Genomic DNA, 20,587 nt, shown 5'->3' on the forward strand with positions numbered 1-20,587 from the left:
AGTAAATTGGTACATAAATCATGTGAAACATGCGACTCATCCTTGAGCATTAAAATGTATTTATATTATTTGGGCAATAGGAAGATATTCATGATTTACGATTTGAAATTCTTACTACTGATAACATGACATCACGAGACGCGATGTTGCATGATCCAATCCATACAAGGATTGTGGCAGAATATACTCCGAAGTAGATCCCCGATATGATCGTTGCATCGAAACATGCATAGTATGGTTCGATTAGATATCTCATTCTCCAATTGATTGATAGGGACCAGACAGAGGAGAAATGGACGGCTAACAGGTTCACATCTCTACTCGTAGTAGTAGTCTGCGAACCTTGGGTCGAATTAGGGCACGGGTACAGGGAGAAACAGTAACATCAGTACCTAGGCAGTTTCACCGCTCTTCTATGACGCCGTATCGTGAGACAACCAGTCTCTTGCAGCGACCACTTCCAAGGCCGATCGATATACAAGCTCGTTCTGTGACTCAAATGAAATAATTCTTCCTTCACCGAGGAGCATTTCCAGAAGAAAAGCACAGCTACGATAGCTGAGACTAACATGCATGTAGGGAACAACACATCAAGCTCCAACATTTAACTAGTCCCTACCTCGGAGAAAACCCGCTGTTCAGTGAGTCAAGCAACAGCTATGCTCCTTGCCCTTCTAGGAAACCATGCACCACGCCTGCATACACTACACCCATGCAGACTAAGGTCACTAAACTACCACAGAGTCGGCCAATACTAAATACAACTGAACAGTAAACACACATTTTGAAGTTGTAAAGCAGCTAATACTAAACAGGAGTAGCCCTGCAGATTCCAGCAGCCGATCAGTCATGTTATGCATTGAATAGACCAATCATTGCATGTCGCGACGGGGATTGGTTTCCACTAGGGTTTTCTAGGCGGTAGCGTGAAGTTGACGAATGCACGTACCAAGTCGAGTTCCAAGCTTTGCTGTTTGGCAGGACCGTGGCAGTACAAGCGCAGTTTTCGAAAAGCGGGGGAGCATTTGGATGATTTGATGTTTGGGATGAATGTACAGAGTACAGAGTCATAATAGAATGTGTGTTGAAATACAAAGTAGGATGGATGTCTATGGCGTCCGCAGCGTGAACAGAAAAAGCGGTCAAAGGATGGACCATCCACTGTCCCTGAAATTCATGTGTTGACCGAGGGCAACATCAACACAACACGGGAAACGTTAGGGAAATTAAGCTTGCAACTTAGGGGAAATTAAGCTTGTAACTAAGTTGCTTTGACGTGGTACGGCTACGCACTGACCGTATACGCACATACTTATTATTATTAATAATTTATTACAAGGACCTGCGAACGACTAAGTTATGTACTACGTACTACGTAGTAGTAGCTAGTAGTAACCACGGTTCTGTACTCTGTAACAGTGCTCAGAGTATTGTCTCCGTCGGCACACCAACCGAACTTCAACAGTCCAGTTGAAGCCACAGTTTGCACGGACAGCCAAGTAAAAGCCAAGTTTGGTTGATCGCTAACCCATACTATGGTACGATTCTCGAAGACTGTGGGCACCAAGGGTCCAAGGGCACATGTGCCACAGTGGGAAGAATTCAAAAGGTTGATTCTCATAGAGTCATCCCACGATACGTACCAGATATGTATGTACCACGCGATCAGAATCCCGAGGACATCTTGATATCAATTGACGACTTACGGACTCTCAAAATCCAAGAGGATATCCGTCTTGGGCGACGTGCATGGTGCAAGTTACTTGTGCACTCACTGCACTAGTGGTATGTATGTATTACCAGCGGCGTGGAAATTAGTCTCGGGCGAGCAAGACTTGACTCGCTGGCGTATTAATGAATACATGACGACGGAGTACGGTGTCTGTGAGGGGTTTTTATCCTCCATTCGTAGACGGTAGGGGTAAGCGAAGTAATCAGTGCCTACTCTGATAGTTATTCGCTGGTTTTTAGCTGCTTAACGCGTGTTTCTCCTTCACTAGCATACGTACTCGTAGTACAGCCGTCCGAAATAAATACGGCCGGCCGTAGAAGCTCCGTGGAAGGATGGAGTCAAGCCTTACTATGTTGGGCAAGTCCATGCACACCTAACCCTAACCAATGCATAGTACTACGTACGTACATTGAACTTTGACATAGTTAGAACTCAAAAAAAAGTTCCTCACTGGCAACGGTAATCGTCTCATACTACATAGTACATCTCCATCACTTACTATGACTATCAAATACTGACTCAAGCAACAACAAACTTCACGCTACTATCAAACGATAGGCGAGAAATCAACCACTCAAGGTCTGTCTGTTCAGGTGACACTTTCGATACGCGAATCAAACTAATTAGATGTTTCTATTTGGCACTTGTAAATCTAACTTAATACCTTCTAACTGGCCAGCGTTTACGACAGGTTGGTGAACACTGGTGAACATGGTGAACCTTTTCTGATGATGGAGGGGTCCACTTACGTAGTTCCTTCAGCTACACAGCTGACGCGAACATGTTAGGGCTGAGGGACCAGAGTATCTATCGTTCGAACGACGGTTCCATGATGTAAATATGCGATGATATCGTTGGGATCATCGTATACGTTCCATATAGGCTCGATTTTCAACATTGGCGATTCATTATTTCAGGAGGTTGACCTAGGTACACATATTGTTAGATGCATGTGATGGTTCGTGAGATTGTCCTGCGGCGCTCAGAGCATGGTGCTCAAGCTCGAAACCCTATTGGCCTTTCGCTTCGCCAAGGTACTCGGTACCTAGTACGTAGTTATATGGGTGTCAATAATGATGCCCCTTGTAGTTATACGTTCAGGGATTTGAAAACACCAAGGTCCAAAGTGTAAGACGACGTCATCCACCGAACCTAGATGGATCGTAACCCTAAAACGCCAGCAAGCAGAGCACATTCACCATCAATAGTCAGTAAGATTGTTTGCCTTTTCCATTGACTTGTGATCTTGGATATCTATCAACTTTATATCAAGTATATCGTCCTTGATTCAACCAATAGAAATTATATAGCGATTGTATAATATACATGCATGGACAAAGAAAAGATGATGAAAGATTGCAAATACATCGCTCCCTGATGGTACATCCGAACGCCGACTCTGGATCAAATTATGTACAATAGAAAAGTAGATAGGTGCAATGAAGATACGTATATATAGAAAATATTATACTGTACGCCGGCTGAAAATGGAATATAAGGCAAAATATTGAGGTCGATAATGGTGGTGGTTATATACTGGTTATTCGTTGGGGTTTGTTTTTCAGCGTCGGTCGATGTTTGATGACTGTCTCCAGTTCTCGAAGCATATTCGTGCTTGCATCGGCTCTCTCGCGAGCGGCCGCCTGTCGGGCTCTGTCTTCTTTGACACGAGCAATTCGCTCTTCTCGGGTTAGAGATTGTCGTTTTCGGGATGACGGCATGACGATCGCTTCAAATATTTCCTCTGCTTCGGCATCGGCGACGTTCTCTGCTATTTCGCCGTTTAGAGCCATGAGTGCTGCAGTCGGACTTCCGTCTACTGCTGTAACGCCGCCTAGGCTACTGGTTGGTGATAGTGGTAGTTTGAGGTCATTGGACGATGATCGCGAAAAGCGATCGTATGACGACGACGAGGGAAGTCCATTTGGGTGTTCCAAGGAACTGACTAGAGCCATCTTGCCCGCTTCCCATTCTTGTAAAAGACCTCGAATGTCGGCACCGATGGATTCGTACTGTGCCATCAAAGACGCCCCGACGTCCTGCTCGCTTGCGTCCTGCGTCGAGCCTTCGTCTGATTCTTCGCGCATCAAGTGCATCTTGGCATGAAGAGCCCGGATACCTTGTGAGAGGGAATTCAAGCGTCTTGCCTGAGCACGAAGGGTATCACGACCAGTGGATGCGGACGGAATGGGTGAGAGAGGCGGGGTAGGTTCTGGATGAAGTTAGAGCCTGATCACAAAGATATTTGCAAATGAAGATATCAATCTTACTGTCTTTTTCATTCAAAATATTTGCAATCTTGTTTGCGGCTTCATGCGTTACTGCTGCTAGATTCCGCATTTCTTCAACCGCACAAGTCCAGGGTGGAATATCGCTACCGCTTCCTTCTGCCTTCAACGCCAAAAGACAGCACAAAATGCTCTGTCTCATAGTATACAATCGGCTAAACAATATTCGGAGCCACTTGAGCGAGTACTGGTCCTCACCTGTGGTTTCCAAAGATGCGGAACGAGCTTCAGCAAGCTCTGCCATGGATATTTCGTAGATGTCGTAGTATTTTTCAAGGTTCGAAGGGTCTGTAAGAAGTCCGATGGTATGTTGTGCTTGAATGTATCGATCAAGTACAAGAGATAGACCCTCGGAGACAGCGCGGCGCAATCGCAAGCACCGTCGAACTTGGGTCGTTTCTTCCAATCGACTAACTGGGGGTAAAGGCGTGCTTCTGCATAAAGACGTTAGATGCGTTGGACTTCCAAAGACAGAGAAGAGAGGTATACATTCTGTATCCTCGAGATACAAGTTCCACCTCTTGTATAAATAACACCGACGAGGAAACTAGCGAGTCGAATCTTTGAGCTCCATTGATAAAGTTGGAAGCCCCCTGAACCGCTTGTTGTCTGACAAACCTCAACCACTGCCGTCTAGCAAACGCATAGAAAACTGCCCCAACCAGGGGTAATACGACGAGCAGTATCACTATTCTTCGTGGATTGAATCCTGCGCTTGTTCGTGACCGACTCCAGTGAATTAACCCGACTATTGAAAACGACGTTACTATGGTGACGACAGCTCCAGTAAGACCGACGGTGGTAGAGAACGATATTGTGTCATGACCTGGTATATTCGGTTGCGCATCTTTTGCCGCGGTTGTGTGCGATGCGGCATTATATTCGTCCAGCAAATGCGATGCGACTATTACGTAGCCGAATTGTTCCAGGAACCTCTCATTATCTCGCTTTCCGATCCGTGAACTGACTGCCGACTACTGGAATTAGCCCGCTGTTGCCCAACTCCTTCCTTCAGAAATGGGGTTTATGACATACAGAGCATGTGTGATGTATCCGGCCAAACACTCCGGTTCTCGGTTCTTGTGAGTAATTCTTGTCGTTCGCTGTGGCAAAGGTGTCTCGGACGCGAGTTTGTATTGTCGGTATCCCTTTCGGCGCGAAGTTCTGTGAGTGTGTCTCTCCGTTGGTCTCGACTTGTAGTGACGTCCAGTCTTGGTCACGTTCGCCTTCACCTGTAAACATTAAACTGTGTTAATAGTGTTTTTGAATCCATGGGAACAACTCGAGCTCTACCTTCAAGATAGTCTGCCAATGGCGAATCCTCATAGACCAGGGATTCCATGGTCCGTGGACATCGGCGGAACTCACGTTGTCGATACCATCCACAGACCGGCGGCAGGCATGTACTTAAGAAGCCCCGGCGGAGTTCGTCTGACCTGTATTTGGGGAACAAAGGGTGCAAGAAAGAAAGAAATTAACAACAAAAATATCAAGCGTCCTCCAGCCTATTTCTGTTGAATATGCACCGGATTTTGAATCGAACACGCGGTTGTAGTGGCAGTGCCTGGATGTAACCTTCAATAATTTAGTTTAAGGGGAGGGAGATCTGGAGCCGGGGCTTGCAGTGCCTGCCTGTCTAGCTGGAATAGGCCTAATTGGATCCTTTTAGTCGTAACGGCGCGGCCTGTCGTTTATTGCGAAAGGATGGATCTTAAAACCACCAAAGTCCCACGAAGACTGTGGTACGTACTCTGTATTTGTAAGAGATTCAAGAAGAAGTAATGTTTTCAGTGGCTGTAAATACTCAAAATGAAAGTTGCGGTTGAGGCGCAAGGGTCATTACATCATGAGAGAGGCCATCTCGTTGACTTTATACGTAGTCCTCTCAGTACGATACGGTATCGTACCGAAATTGGCCACGTGCGCGGATCTTGTGCGCCTCTTTCCAGCTGTATTGTGTATCAAGTGCGTATTGCCTGTATTTGTAGGAGGTTTGGCCAACAACTCAAGTGGATATCGTAATTAAAGTAGGATAACTTAAGCCAGTTAACTATCATCCACATGCGCTGTTTGTCCGTGGCACTGACACAATATCCCGAGCATTTTCGAAGGATCTGCCATGTATAGTCAAGTCACACCTTGCCTCACCCCTATCCGATTTGAGATCATCTAATTTTACCATGCTCAATGGATCTTATGACCCTTGCGTGGACTCTGCTCGCAGACTTGTTATTCAGTAGCAATAGAGCCAACAAGAGATTTGAATGCGATTTCCGTTGGGTTTTTGTTTGATTCAACTTTCATGCAGGGAGTACGTAACGAGGCAGTTCAACGGATTAGTTAGTGGGCGGCGGCTATTTGTTTCATCGTTGCGCGCCACGGGGCCTATCAACTCTTCATGGGCTGGTCTGCTTAGTATAGTTAAAGATTCCATCACGACGAAGAGATGAAATGCGTGGCTTAATGAAGAAGCCGTTAATGAGGAGGAACAAAATTAATCGAAGAGAAAGAAGGTCTCCGATGTCATGCAGATTTAGACCCAAACGAGAAGGCGCGCGGGGAGCTCCTGCCGGATGATCGTGCTAAGCGTGTTGCGGGGGCAACCACGTCAACAACGCCCCGATTGGTGCGAGCCCCAAACAAGCATTCCTCAAGATATTTCGACTCTCCGAGACTACGGATGAAGCCATACTTACTTTTGACTTATCAAGATTGCTTATCAAATAACCAACACTAATGATTTAGCTTCTAACAACTCTTTACACGTTGATCGAGCACTTTATTCAATATTCGCAGGCAAGAGCAGTCGACATAGGCCTACAATTATACACTCCGCCATTTGTTATCACAACAACAAGCTCTACTGCTACCTAATGTTATCATACTGAGAAACGACGGCTGACAACTTTGACGATACCACATCTAAACAAGTAACCGGATGGACACCACCAATCAACAACAATGAACGACTATCTAGAGAGCCCCTGCCCAGGATCCAAGTCCAGCTCTCGCAACGGTCAGTATGACAGTTTGACCAACGCCTGGGGGGATGATACACTGGATACCCTTGAATATACAGCTGCAATCAAGTTTCCGCCGCAGCTGCGAGCTACCTCACTGACCAACGCGAAGCCGCGACGAGTACGAAAAACGACATCTTTCAGGATTCAAGAAGATAGCAAAGTGAACACAACTGGCAGTACCACGACATCAACGAGACAGGCTGGTTTGAAGCGGAAGCCGCAGGAGAGGAGTTCTTCGATTCTCGCTCAACCAGCCCAACGCTTCCAACGACCGCGCATCAGTTCGACCGGCGTGCACAATGATGGTCCTTTGCAGCCTCAAAGAGTTAGAGATAGCAGCGTGCTAGGAGAAAGGCTACAACCAGAAGAAAGGACACGCGTGAGCCTAAAGCCCTCTGAAAATGATATCTTGAAGAAAGATGTTCGCCGCCGTACAGTTTACATTCCGACGGAAGACACGACTATGCCAACGGTTTTCATGAGTCTTTTCAGCCCAGTCAAATCGATGGATGCAAGCAACGCGGTAGACGAGACCACTCCGCTTTACAGCTTGGAAGCACGCATTGCGGCGAAGAAACAATCAAGAAAGTCTACAATGGAGAAATCCAGACGGACGCCCCTACAACCCAGCAGAAAAGTTAGTCAACAGTCTACTATGGTCAAGGATGTTATGGGAAAGAATGGTGGAAAGGAAAACATTCCGCCTGGCCACTTTATGGATAAGAATAAGGGAATCAGAGCCAACGAACCACTTTCCCGATCCGACACAACATCAAGAGAACCGTTGAAGGCAGCATCGAAGGCTTTATATAATAGTAAAGCAAACGTGATCAAACCGAGACAATCTAAAGAACCAGTTGTCAAGCCTATTGGCCAAAAGTCTTCAATGACCTTGTTGGCAGAGACTAAATCGAAGGATGTGAGAGCTTCTTTGCCTAAGAAAGCAGACATCAAACGCACTGGTGTTAAGGATCGTTCTATTCTTCAGTCACACCGCTCGAAAGAATCACTCGTGGCAGAAGCCCGTTCAATTCCACCTCCCCAGCTCTCACTCCCCAAGGTTCGCCCTATCAGCATCGATCAACAGTACCCGGTGCTCAACAATGACATTTCGAATCCAGCCATGTACGAAGATGACTGGCTCTCGCACCAAGAAGTTATTATAACCCAGCTAGTGAACGGCCTTTTCGACTCCGTTGGGGGAAAGCTGCAGACACAGGATCCGGAGGCACTTCGACTTGAGCTTCTTCACATGTACCAAAGTGATGCGTTTCTTTTATTGTATAGACGGTTGCAAGCCTCGATACTCTATGGTTCTTTGGCACCATCTAAGGATATATTACGCCGGGGCAGCCGTCTCCCCGATGATCTGGGCATGAAAAGGTCATTCTTGGATTTTTGGTCGGAAACGTACGACTTAGATGCGCTGAAGGCGGCAGCAGAGACTGTAGTCGGACGAAAAATTACTTATCAGCCAGCCCGAACAAGCAACGGGCCATCAAACCTGTCAGGAAAGCAGCACAAGGCTTTGAAACGTGGGATAGAGACCTTCTTGGAAATCTTTCTTATTCGAAATATGGATAAACAAGACCATGGAGATACTCAAGAGGATGTCGTCAGAGGGCCGTACCAACGTACCATCCTCCGGAGTGTTATGATTATAATACTTCTCGATAAGGCTCGCTTGGATTCAGGCAACTCATTGCCGCGGCGTTTGTTTACTGACAACTCTCCATACAAGTCCTCTTCAGCTGCATTACAAGCATTGGCTAATCTATTGCTTCCTTCAATGGGAGACATTAACCGACAAATCAATCATCTGAACTGCAGTCTTCTCTACAAGCAACATCAGTTGCAGGATTACGACTTCCACATTCGGAATCTAGCCGTAGATTTGCGTGATGGAATTCTTCTGACGAGGCTCGTCGAGATACTGCTATACCCAAAGCCTTCACAATCTCACACTGGCAAGGAAATCTCCGACACGACAACTTTCAATGACGACACATCACTATTAGGAGACGACACCACAGAATGGCCGCTTTCACAAAAGCTGAAGGTTCCCTGTGTCAGCAGGGCGGCAAAGATTTTCAATGTTCAGATAGCACTTGATGCCCTAAAAGGGGTCACTGGTATCGACGCAATGGTGAAGGACATCCATGCAGAGCACATAGTAGACGGATACCGAGAAAATACCATGGCCTTGCTATGGGTACTGGTTGGAAAATGGGGCTTGGCGGGGATGCTGGACTGGAATGATGTAAGGAGTGAAATCGTGCGTCTTCAAAAGAAGCTTGTTTTTGGCCAAGACCATCAAAGTTGCCATGTGGACAGATTGTACGACCTTGAACTTGTGTCACATGAGGACTTGCTCATCAAATGGGCATCGATTCTCGCGCAGCTCAAAGGACTACGGTTGGACAACCTCACAACTAGCTTTGCGGATGGGAGGATATTCGAAAGCATCATTGAGGAGTATGAAACCTATCTTTTTAAGAGTGTGGAGTCTTTGGAGAAACGGCCTGGAGCCCAGCAGGGGTGGCAATCACGCCTGCAATCCTTGGGCTGTAGTCCCCAATTTGGTAAGTCAGAAGAATTCCCCGATTTGAAATCGCAATACTAATTTCGAATAGCATCTCTTGTTGCTAGATCGACTTCTGCATCTCGCATATTTGATCGAGATTTCGTGCTCGGAGCCCTTACTTTTCTATGCTCTCGACTTCTGTCGTCAACCAAACGCATTCGCGCAGCTATTGTCATTCAGAAAGCATGGCGACGGATCACCGCCGAGGAAAACGCACGGCGTCTCGTGCTTGCCAAAGAGATTGCCGAGCAATGTGCCGCTGTCGCCTGCGCGCGTGACCGTTTACTATGGGCCAAGGGCGTGATTGTGAAATGGTGGAGAGAGCAGAAACTGAAGAGAAGCAAACCCGTTGATACCAAAGGCAAAAGGCCGACTAAAGCAAAGTCGACTCGCCGAATGAGGCTCTAATTATGAGTGGAGGCAAACAGAAATACGTACAAAAAGCATTTATTATTCGGCGTTATAGAAGAGTCATGTGAGAATCATCACAAGAATGACAAAAGGAACATTGTCGCGGAGTATCGGGTTGAGTTTATGGTTTTTTTCTGGCAGGTCCAGATTCCTTCTTTACAGAATTGCTTTTTAATTTGTCAAGGCAGCCAGAAGATACCCTCATTTGAAGATAGTATGTTACTATAGTGTGTTATGACTGATGAACTTACGAAGTATAAATAAACTAGCTTCCCCACCATCTCGGCTGATCTTCGGCTAAACTTTTCTCTCGAATGGGAAACCTAGAACGTATTAACTACTTGAATCTAGTCGATGGTGCCAAGATGACAGCTCAGGACTATCTTAGTTTCTTGTCGATGACTAACTCTGAAGTTTTCGCTATATAAGCTTCATCTAGAACAACCTTGGAAGCCATTCTCAATTTTGAGTTGTGGCCAATGCAGTCAAATACAATCTGACGGGTTTCCATCATAGAAATAGTTGATACGCTACCTAGGTACAGTTGATCAAATTGATCAATATCGAGAGCCAATATGAGAGACAGTCGTGCTACAGGGTCTCTGACCGGTGCAATCGAGCTAGAGCCACCACAAGCAAGAATTGCTCCTGGCAACCCAAAGGATCAAGGACTGAACGTAACGACCAATGCCACTGATATCCAAGAAGCACGCATGGAGAGGGACCTGGATCTGGAAACATTCTCTGCAGACTCGCAACAAGAACAGCCAGCTACAGTTGCACATGCTCTCGAGAAATGGAACGAGCCGTCAGTGAACATAAATCGATTATTCGCTACGTTTTGGAGTTTTGTCATCATGGGTGCGAACGATGCTGCTTATGGAGTGAGTTCAATTTTCAACTTCATCTGATAGCTTGGGCTAACATCTCATATAGGCTTTGATCCCTTATGTAAGTCAGCCATTCGTCTTTGTTGGACGGCATGCTATGTATTGACAATCGAGTGAACAGCTCGAAACATACTACAACCTCAGCTACACAATCATATCCCTCGTCTTCCTCTCCCCCGTCGTCGGCTATGCCGCCGCCGCAATCCTCAACAACAGCATTCACATGTACCTAGGCCAACGCGGCGTAGCCGCCCTCAGCTCCTCCGCGCATTTGCTCGCATACGTTGTAAACTCAGTGCACCCCCCTTACCCAGTTTTGATAGTCTCATTCATGTTTGCCGGCTTGGGGAATGGTCTCGCAGATTCCGCGTGGAATGCATGGATTGCGAATCTGGGGAATGCGAATGAGTTGCTGGGACTGTTGCATGGGTTTTATGGTCTGGGCGCGGTGCTGAGTCCGCTGATTGCGACGTCGTTGGTTACCAAGGCGGAGTGGCCATGGTTTACCTTTTATTATTTGATGGTTTGCCTCCTCCACCCTATCTTTTCGGGAGTTGGTATTGACAAAAGATAGATTGGCGGTGCTGCAATTGAGCTAGGTTTAACACTCCCAGCCTTCTGGGCGGCAGATAAACACGACTTTCGTAAACGCACCGCACACAGCAATAGCTCAGACCAACATCAAAAAGAAAGTCGCTTGAAACAAGCCCTATTCTCCAAATCAGCTGCGCGAGTCACCTGGCTCTGTGCAGCGTTTCTTCTGGGCTACGTCGGCACCGAAGTTTCTCTAGGTGGATGGGTTGTGACGTTTATGATGCGAGTGCGTGACGGTGGCGCGTTTGCCAGTGGTATGACTGCCACGGGGTTCTGGATTGGTATTACTGTTGGAAGAGTGGTGCTAGGATTCGTGACGCCCAGGATTGGGGAGAAGATTGCCATTATTGTAAGCGTCACCCTTCTTGTTTCCCACGTCAAAAAGGTTTGAAGACTGATGACCGTATATGTAGGTCTATCTAGTTGCCGCGATGGCCTTCGAACTCATTTTCTGGCTCGTCCCACAATTCTACGTCTCGGCCGTTGCAATCGCCATTGAGGGCTTCTTCCTCGGCCCCCTGTTCCCAGCCGCAGTCGTCGCAGCCACAAAGCTTCTACCGAAGCATCTACATGTTTCATCAATTGGGATTGCTGCTGCATTAGGTGGGATGGGGGCAGCAATCTTCCCATTCGCGGTGGGTGCAATAGCGCAGTTAAAGGGGGTGCAGGTTTTGCAGCCCTTTGCGTTGGGGCTGTTGATTGCTGTACTGGGTTTTTGGTTGCTTTTGCCGAGGATGCCGAAGAGTAGGGATTAAATGGCATGGTCCGATATGATGAGTGTGCATGTAGATTAATGGGAGCATTGGGATTGTTTCAGTCGACAATGAATAAATGATCAATATTGTAGGATTTATCCCATGTACATTGGGGTATCAAACTCAACCACAATAACTGTCCCAAGCTTGCTCGAACATGACTTAATTAGATGATGAGATATTTCTCTGTAACCTCTCGAGCCCCTGCAAGATTCCCATTCAGTGCATAAATGTTCTGCAAAGCAACAGCCGCCTCAGGTGAGAAGTCCTCCACGAGCATGTCTTCTGGCTTCTCATCTTTCTTTTCGCCGTGATCTACAGCCTTTCCTTTATCTTCACCGCCGACAGAGCTATCCTTATGAGGAGATTGGATCTGATTACCCAACTCCAATACGCGCTCATAACACGGTATAGCTTGGTGCAACAACCCAAGAGAATGATAAACACGCCCATAGTTGTACTCTACTTCTTGGCGTTCACTTAGCAACGTGACATCGGTTTGTATTTTCTCGTTGGCATCTTTGTTGACCTCGTGAACAATTTTCTTCTCACATCGCACTTTTCGATACAAAGACATGAATGATAGTCCCTGTAAAATCAGGTAATGCCGGTTATCTGCTTGTCGCTTGAGAGAATGATGGATATAACATAGCGCGATGGGCAGCAGAATACCTGGGTTCTCAGGATCGAGAGCATATGCTCGATAGTAGTAGTTCAAGGCTGGATAGAAACTGTTTCCAGAGTAGAGGATGTGTCCGTACAGAACCAAAAGAGCGACGTCCATATCCTCCGCCGGTATAAGCTCGCCGTTATCGTGACGAGTGGTCAAAGAGACATGCTTTGGAGGATTCTTCGGGCCCCGCGTTGCCTTTGCCGTGGCTTGCCTGATAACCACTGGCTTTGATGTTGACACCTTCATCAAATAATGATCTTTAGGTAAGGTGGAGTCCATGGCTTTGACTTGTCGTAGCATAAATTTCATGCTTGGCGATGCATGAAAGAGGGATCTGCTAGGATCGCCGCATAACCGACTCAAAATGGAGAATAGTCGGTAAGTATCTGTTACGAATTGATATTCTTTGGTGAACCATCGCGCTTCGCTGACCAGTGTTTCCTCATCGCATGCTCGGAGAGCACACGCTATCGCAAACATAAGTAAAAGTTCTAGGGCGGGATGACAGGTACAGGATTAACTTACTGAACCAGCAAATATGAATCTGCCGTACTTTGTCTTTGTAGTGATACCAAACACTAGCGTCTGTAGCGGCAGCTAGGACATCATATGCTTCATCCTTGTCACCTTGACCAGAAACAACAAAGGCGTACTCGAGAAATATTTCAAACCATTCGTCAAATGATATTCCGTAATAATCGTTCGGAATACTGGTCGAAGTCGCTTCAGTATTATATTGACCTATGATAAACTGTTAGCTGGTGGTTGTCGTCCACAGCTTGAAATATATTTTCCCTACCAATCCATTCTTGCAATCGGTCAGCCACTTCCTGTACCTCGTCCATGACTGTCCCTTTCTTCTTCCCCCCTTTCTGCTCTTCTCGCGAGTACCCAAGGAATATTCTATTCTTCTGCAAAGGATAAAATACGCGGTTAGTCCGAAAGTCATGTAACAGTGCATCCGCAATGTCAAGCCAATCCTCTGTCGCATCAGAATCGCCAGCCCGCATGTTCGGTCGTAGATCGTTCATCTTCGAATACAAATATTTCACCTGCTGGGGACGGTTCGCATCGGTATCCTGCAGCGCTTCGCGCCGAGCTACCTCATTCGCTAAATGCCTGGGCACAATACGCGTTGAGATGTGAGTATCGCCCTGGAATTCTTTCGCGAGCTGCGCTATCCGACGATCTTTACGCCGCCTCCGACTGCGACCCCTGGCTTCTCGTCCTAACAAGACCGCCTGATTTACGTAATAAAGTGCCTGGTCTCTTTCCCCCATTGTTTCGTAGAGTTTGGCTAGATTGACTCGAGACTGTAGGTTTGCAGAGTCATTCTCCGCAACTGTGAGATAGCAAGATTCAGCCAGGCTGAGGTCTGAACAGGCAAAAGCACATTCACCCATAGCTAAGAAGAAACTGACGTCGGCATAATCCTCAGTGAGCTGTAGCGGTCGATAAAAGCGAAGTGCTTCCTTAAATAAGCCTGCGTCTTTCAAAGCATCTGCAGCCTCCCTATAAAGGTCGGCGTAGTCGAAGACAGTGGAATTCTCCGAATCATCTTCCGGACTTAGCCATTCAAAATGGGCCTACAACAACTTGTCAGTCATGAAATCTCATTTACAGGCTGTGGTAAAGTGTCAAACTTACCAATGCCTCCTCAACATACCGATCGCCCAGTTTCAGACGAAATGTGCCTAATTTGATGCGCAGTTCCATTGGAAGCCCCAAACCATAAGAGTCTATCGGAAAGGAACCAGGTATAAAACCATCGGTCTTGATGCGGCGAGGTGAGTCAGCAGCGTCCCATTCTCGATCATCATCAATATAATCATCCCATATCGTATCATCCTTTCGGCCGAGGAGCCACCTTGCGACTGATGACAGAAGTTGCAATCCTTTCCTGGGATCTCCGACATACGCATACAACTCGGCGCAAATGTTCACATCTGACCAGGAAAATTCCATATTTTCATCGTTGTCAAGGGACATATAATATTCAATACCGGCCAGGTAATATTCGAGCGCTTTGTGAACGTCTTGCATATCAATGTATGTTTCGGCTAAATGTCGCAGCGCTCGGATATTGTGAGGAAGTTCTTTGAGAATGCGCTCATACTCGCCTGCTGCTCTGCCGTTATATCCTAATTCACGGTATGCAGCAGCTCTCTGGAATCGGGCATTATAGCTTTTCCCATCAATCTCAATGATACGGCTGTAGCAGTATATCATATCGTTCAAAGTCTTTTGCCGGTTCTCGCCAGCTCGATCCTGGATCAGTCTTGCGACTTTGTACCACACCGTAGGGTCACGCGGGCGGGTGTGAGCGCCGCTGAAGAGAGCTGTGACTGCTTTATCCTTCTCTCCTCGGGCGAGGAAGATCTCAGATAGCAGAGAATGAGCTGCAAACATTTCAGGATTGACAAGGATGGCTTGCTGCACCAGTTCGATTGCGCGGTCATAGTCCCCATCAATAAATGCTTCAGTGGCCTGAGAATGAAGCATTTTGAACTCCGGACTGGGTTCAAGCGGCCGCCTTGGCCCTCGTTTGATGCCTTTTCCACCCCGTGCGCCATAACGACCACTAAATGGTCCATGGCCTCTGCGACGACGTTTCCGCGGACGAGGCGAAGCATCGTTAGCATCATAGCCATCATCCTCTTCACTCTCAGCCTCAGTAGAAGCTTGAGAATCCGGGTCTTCCGGATCTGCTCTAATAGCAGAGTAATCGTCATATCTACAACGAGTTAGAATCGATCACAGATGAAAGAGACACGGATCTACAAGAGTCTTACGCTTCCTTTCCTTCGTTCCATAACCGTTCATCATCGTCATCGTAATCATCAACATCGTCGGACTCATCATTGGAACCGCTTAGATCAAACTGTTCTTGAAGTAATCTCCGCTGGCCTATTGACATAGACGCCGTGTCAAGGGGGCCATATTGACCAAGATCCCCGAAGACAGCATCTTCAGAACCATGCTCTAGTGTAAGATAGCTAGAGTCGAAAAGACGAGGATCGATGGCGGGGTCTGCTGGAAGCTGGGCTTCTTGGTATGAAGAAGAGTCCGGGTAGTTCCCGGCGCGACCATGAGAGTTTTCATAGCCGTCCATAGCTCATATGGCGCGCAAGGCGGCCTTCTTGATCATTTGGAATTTGCAAGGATGCCAATAAATGATTGTTGAGAACATTTGTGTCGAGCAAAGTCAGGTGGCGTATCTCGAGGGAAGGAAGGGTTGAGAGCAAAAAGGAAGGGCAGCTCGACGGTTGATGGGCGATGGCCAATCAGAAGCAATACTGAGGTATCCACTCTAAAAGTCACCTCGACTGAAGAAGTAACTCACTAACTACAGGTGTTAACGGTATACCTAAAATCTAAATTGCTGCACACAATATTCCTGGGTAACCTGTTCCTCGCCGTTGAATAAACGACAGCAGGTAGTTATATAACTAGGCACTGTTGGCGATTTGTATGCAATACGGAGGATGGCGTTTCTTAGTTTGTACTACCTACCGGTCCTATCACTGTTAATTCCCTTCCCTGCCTTACCTAGGCATCCGGACCGGGCACAATAAACCTGTTGGTAAAAAGAGCAAACTACTTCTGCTTAACTATCAACAACAGCCCTGAAAACTTCAAATGACTTTCGTCTAGCAAAAGAAAGCAAAAGTTGACTAGCAAAAGCATAGGTAGTTGCTGCCTCCAGAAGGGTGGCTCCGTCTAGCGCTGGAACTTGACAGGTTTATCAGTTGAAACTTAATCCACTCACTCGATTTCTCCGTCGGTCTCTTCTCTCTTACCCACCACTCAAACTCCTCACCCCCCCTGCAACTTATTCTTTATTCCTCTCTCCACATCGCTTCTTCTTCTTCTCCTCCTCCTCCTCCTCTTCTCTCCTCGACGTTCCTCATACTATCGAGATTATATTATCCTTCTTTCTTTTCTGCTTGTTTATTTTTCTTTTCGTGCTTTTTTTTTCATCTCCGCCCAGGACTGGCGCCTTGTTGTGTTTGACACACGCTGCCATCTGGGTGCCTCTCGTTGTTTCGCTTGGCCTGTTGTTTGCTCGCCTGCTGTTTGCTCTGACCGACCAACGGTCTCCGCCTCGTTTCGTCGAACTGCGAACATCCAGTGCTCGACTTAAGCTCGTGCAAATACTTAATACGTTCTGTGCAGCCACTGGACTGGTCTGCACCTAACCCTAATTCCTGTTAAGAAATTTCAGGCGATATTGCCCGGATTGCTCGCGACCCTGCAACTGCGTGCCCCGAAAAACTAAGAATCCTCCGAGAACCGGCGCACCTACAACAAGGTGACAGCGTATCGTGATCCAAAAATGGCCAGCCACATTATCGGAAATAGAAACAGCACTCCGGAGGCATCCAAAGCAACTCTGCGACCTCCATCATCTGCCCGTAATCTCGGCGGTTCTCATCAGTTGAGGGCCTCTGCAGACATGTCTGGTTTCCCGAGCCCGCTCTCGACGCGCAGCATCCGTCCCTCCTCCGAAGTATTCTTTAACCAGCAGTCACAAGGTCAGGGAAATGCAGATGATGCCTTGGATCAGGCCGCTCAACAATGGATTGCCGATATTGATCAATTTGAGACAACGTTGGAAGAAATGGCGGCCGCAACCATTGATCAGGATTTCAAAGACGAACTTAGTGCTATCGAGCAGTGGTTCCGCGTTTTGAGTGAGGCCGAAAGGACTGCAGCTTTGTATGCTCTGCTGCAACAGACCACTCAGGTGCAGATTCGCTTCTTCATCCAAGTCTTGCAACAAATGGCAAAGAGCCACCCAATGTCCGGAGTTCTCTCTCCGGCAAACTTTGGAGAGAAGGGTCAGTCACAAACATTTACTGAGTCTGTGGTTCTGTAGCTGACGTTTTCTAGATCCCATGTCCAATCGCTTGAGTGATGCAATGTCCAAATTGAACATCGCTGACGGCTCCCGTAATTCTTTGGGGCGTCCTCCCCCATCGCCCGGTGCGAAACGAAATTCCGGTCTTGATTCCTCCACCATCAACGCAATGTTCCCCGACGCAGCAGCTGCAATTGCTAAGAAAAAGGCCGAGTTTACTCAACAGACCGGCAATGCTCCTGCTTCGAACCGGAACAGTGCTGTCTTTGGCGGAGATCGTTCGTCCCTGGTGGCACCGACTATCTCTGCTCCTGACAGCAACAAACCGCCGTCTTCTCCATGGGCTCAGCGAGCACCGGAGTTGCAACCCCCAATTGCTCGTCCAAAATCCTCGTCTGGACAACTGCAGCAACAGCCAATGGGTCAGTTCAACCAACCAAATGCGGGAGCTCTCCGCTCTCCGCATATTGCAAACGTGCAGAATCAAACCATTGCTGCTCCAGAGATTTCTCACGACCCCCCTCTATTGTCGCCTTACAACATTGGAAACTCCAGCTGGGCTTCAATGACCAACACACCTATGGCCCCAACATTCAATACCCAACAGGCCGGTGCGACCCAGGCCGACATGGTTGCAAATGCTACCGCGATGAAATTAGCAGCCTTGTCGACGGTGAACAATCGCATTGCATTGGACGATGCTCGTAAATATCGCCGTGCGCGCTCAAACGACGGTCACGGAAAGAACTTTAACGCTGGTCATCTTTCTCCTGGCCTCGGCCCTAGCATACCCGGCGCGAACCTAGTCATGGTCAATGATGCTGGTCAGGTTCTGAACGCGCAGCAAATCGCTGCCCTTCAAGCCCAGCAGCAAGCTGCCTTGGCTGGTCGTAGGTCTCGCCCGAGTTCTCCTGGCATTGCATTGCAAGGTGCTCTTGGCCAGGTTGGCTTCACGTCTCCTCAAAACAATGGTTTCTTGGCAGCCTATGACCCCAACAATGCTCTACTGGGAAACAACTTGAACTCCCTAGGTCTTGCGCAGTTTGGCATGGGATCCGAAGGTTATCTATCTGATCACTCTGAGGTCCAGCGTGGACGATCTCCACGTGGTCGGCGTGGGAGCTCAAAGCCACCTGAAGATCCCACTGACCCCAACCTGCTCAAGGATATTCCGGCTTGGTTGCGCTCTCTCCGTCTGCACAAGTACACAGACAACCTGAAAGATCTTAAGTGGACGGACCTGATTGAGTTGGACGACAAGGGACTGGAGGACCGTGGTGTCAACGCTCTTGGTGCCCGAAACAAGATGTTGAAGGTAAGCCCTTGATAATGGTCTCAAGTTTAAGCATCGAATAGCTGACAATTTTACTAGGTCTTTGAACAAGTCAAGGAAGCCAAAGCTGATGGCAAGCTTGAAACCTCCGCGTAAGCTTGCAACGTACATTTAGGGGTAACAATTCATGAATGTTGAACAGAAAGAATTGATTTGACTCCTGGAAGAGTTTTCGCATGACTCAGCCTTGATCATGAATACATAATAATATCGAGGGTGAGGTATGTACAAGGTTTCCTCGTCTTGCTGGCCCTGTGAACCAAAAATCGAACTGTATGTACCTGAGCTGAGCTGCTTGTATTTGGACTAAGTGATGTGATGTGATGAGATGAGATGAGATGTGACGTGGAATGACCAATTCGATTTGATGTTTTCGTGTAGGATTTGATTTGATATGTTGAAAAGAATAGGCGGTGCATGATGTTGTTCTTTAGTAATTGATGATCTGAGAACTAGTTGATTCTATTTTATCTTTACATGTTGATTTACCTCGATTGAGCAGCCCGTACGTACCCCATGAACTTATATGAGCATTAGGTCGAGAAGGGGCTCGAAATTTGATACCATATCGTATTGATGGCGGTATCCGGACCGTAACACAGTTGGTAATTATCGGACGTCAATACCGGTCTTGGCAACTAAGTTACCACCATCTACCTCAACCTCAATTGAACATTGATGATGACATTCAACAACTACACAAAGAAGCTTGAATAACAACTCCGTCACATGAGACCACGAGCTGCGCAAGAGACCTAACACACACGCATTGATCAAATACACCGAATAAACAGCACGTTCAATATCGGTCCGATTCAATTACCAGTAAATTAAGAAAAATGCCTCCCACAAGACAGGAGCTGTCCCTCCTCATTCATCCACTCGTCCCTGAATCCGTTCAGCATAACAGACGAGTAAGCGTCTCAAACCATCCTTCGTTCCGAAATTTCATGGCTAAATATGAATAAAACAAACACAACAGGTCCTATCTCAACTCCGATCCCTCACAGCATTCATCCTAGGCATCTCAGCCGGTATCCTCGGTCTCCAATCCACCGCCGGCTTCGCATTTTACTTCGCTGGCACATTGCTCGTCTCCGGCCTCGTTCAGTTCCTCCTTCTCGGTCCATCATCTTCCAGTTCTACAGGCGGAGCAGGCGCATATTATCCCGGTGCAAGTGGTGGTGAGATTGAAGGGATCGACGATTTTGGGAAGATTCGGGCTCGTGGTGGTAGTCAGGGGCAAGGGAAACCTATTCAGAGGAAAGGTGCGTGGAGGGATGTTTGGTTGGGTGGCGGTGTTATGGGGGAGGCGCTGAGTGGGTTTGTGCTTGGGTGGGCTGGTGTTGGTGGTGTTTTGAGGTGATTTCTTTTAGGATTCGATTTGATTGAGGAGGGGTAAAAAATAGAGGATGAGAGGATTTGTTTATGTATATATACTTA

General features: G+C 47.3%; 6 protein-coding genes across 6 annotated transcripts; 4 read left to right on the forward strand and 2 right to left on the reverse strand.

The window, feature by feature from the left end:
• Positions 1–3,261: 3,261 nt before the first annotated feature.
• On the reverse strand, positions 3,262–5,362 carry EYB26_008299 (uncharacterized protein; the record flags this gene model as incomplete). The annotated part of the gene is made up of 5 exons (XM_054267554.1): positions 3,262–3,944; positions 4,003–4,454; positions 4,510–4,994; positions 5,056–5,252; positions 5,314–5,362. The coding sequence occupies 5 exons, from the start codon at positions 5,360–5,362 to the stop codon at positions 3,262–3,264; spliced, it is 1,866 nt and encodes a 621-aa protein (XP_054123529.1).
• Positions 5,363–6,981: 1,619 nt separating this feature from the next.
• EYB26_008300 (uncharacterized protein) lies at positions 6,982–10,035 on the forward strand (the record flags this gene model as incomplete). The annotated part of the gene is made up of 2 exons (XM_054267555.1): positions 6,982–9,625; positions 9,677–10,035. 2 exons carry the CDS (start codon positions 6,982–6,984, stop codon positions 10,033–10,035), a joined length of 3,003 nt encoding a protein of 1,000 aa, XP_054123530.1.
• A 578-nt stretch (positions 10,036–10,613) lies between these two features.
• EYB26_008301 (uncharacterized protein) lies at positions 10,614–12,277 on the forward strand (the record flags this gene model as incomplete). Its single annotated transcript, XM_054267556.1, has 5 exons — positions 10,614–10,922; positions 10,975–10,989; positions 11,050–11,451; positions 11,503–11,871; positions 11,936–12,277. 5 exons carry the CDS (start codon positions 10,614–10,616, stop codon positions 12,275–12,277), a joined length of 1,437 nt encoding a protein of 478 aa, XP_054123531.1.
• Positions 12,278–12,443: 166 nt separating this feature from the next.
• EYB26_008302 (uncharacterized protein) lies at positions 12,444–16,062 on the reverse strand (the record flags this gene model as incomplete). The annotated part of the gene is made up of 5 exons (XM_054267557.1): positions 12,444–13,417; positions 13,476–13,691; positions 13,750–14,536; positions 14,598–15,684; positions 15,743–16,062. 5 exons carry the CDS (start codon positions 16,060–16,062, stop codon positions 12,444–12,446), a joined length of 3,384 nt encoding a protein of 1,127 aa, XP_054123532.1.
• A 1,224-nt stretch (positions 16,063–17,286) lies between these two features.
• On the forward strand, positions 17,287–19,240 carry EYB26_008303 (uncharacterized protein; the record flags this gene model as incomplete). The annotated part of the gene is made up of 3 exons (XM_054267558.1): positions 17,287–17,791; positions 17,844–19,126; positions 19,184–19,240. The coding sequence occupies 3 exons, from the start codon at positions 17,287–17,289 to the stop codon at positions 19,238–19,240; spliced, it is 1,845 nt and encodes a 614-aa protein (XP_054123533.1).
• Positions 19,241–19,983: 743 nt separating this feature from the next.
• Positions 19,984–20,510, forward strand: EYB26_008304 (uncharacterized protein; the record flags this gene model as incomplete). Its single annotated transcript, XM_054267559.1, has 2 exons — positions 19,984–20,058; positions 20,127–20,510. The coding sequence occupies 2 exons, from the start codon at positions 19,984–19,986 to the stop codon at positions 20,508–20,510; spliced, it is 459 nt and encodes a 152-aa protein (XP_054123534.1).
• Positions 20,511–20,587: the final 77 nt, after the last annotated feature.

Source organism: Talaromyces marneffei, chromosome 6 (genome assembly GCF_009556855.1).
Source record: "Talaromyces marneffei chromosome 6, complete sequence".
NCBI lineage: Eukaryota > Fungi > Ascomycota > Eurotiomycetes > Eurotiales > Trichocomaceae > Talaromyces > Talaromyces marneffei.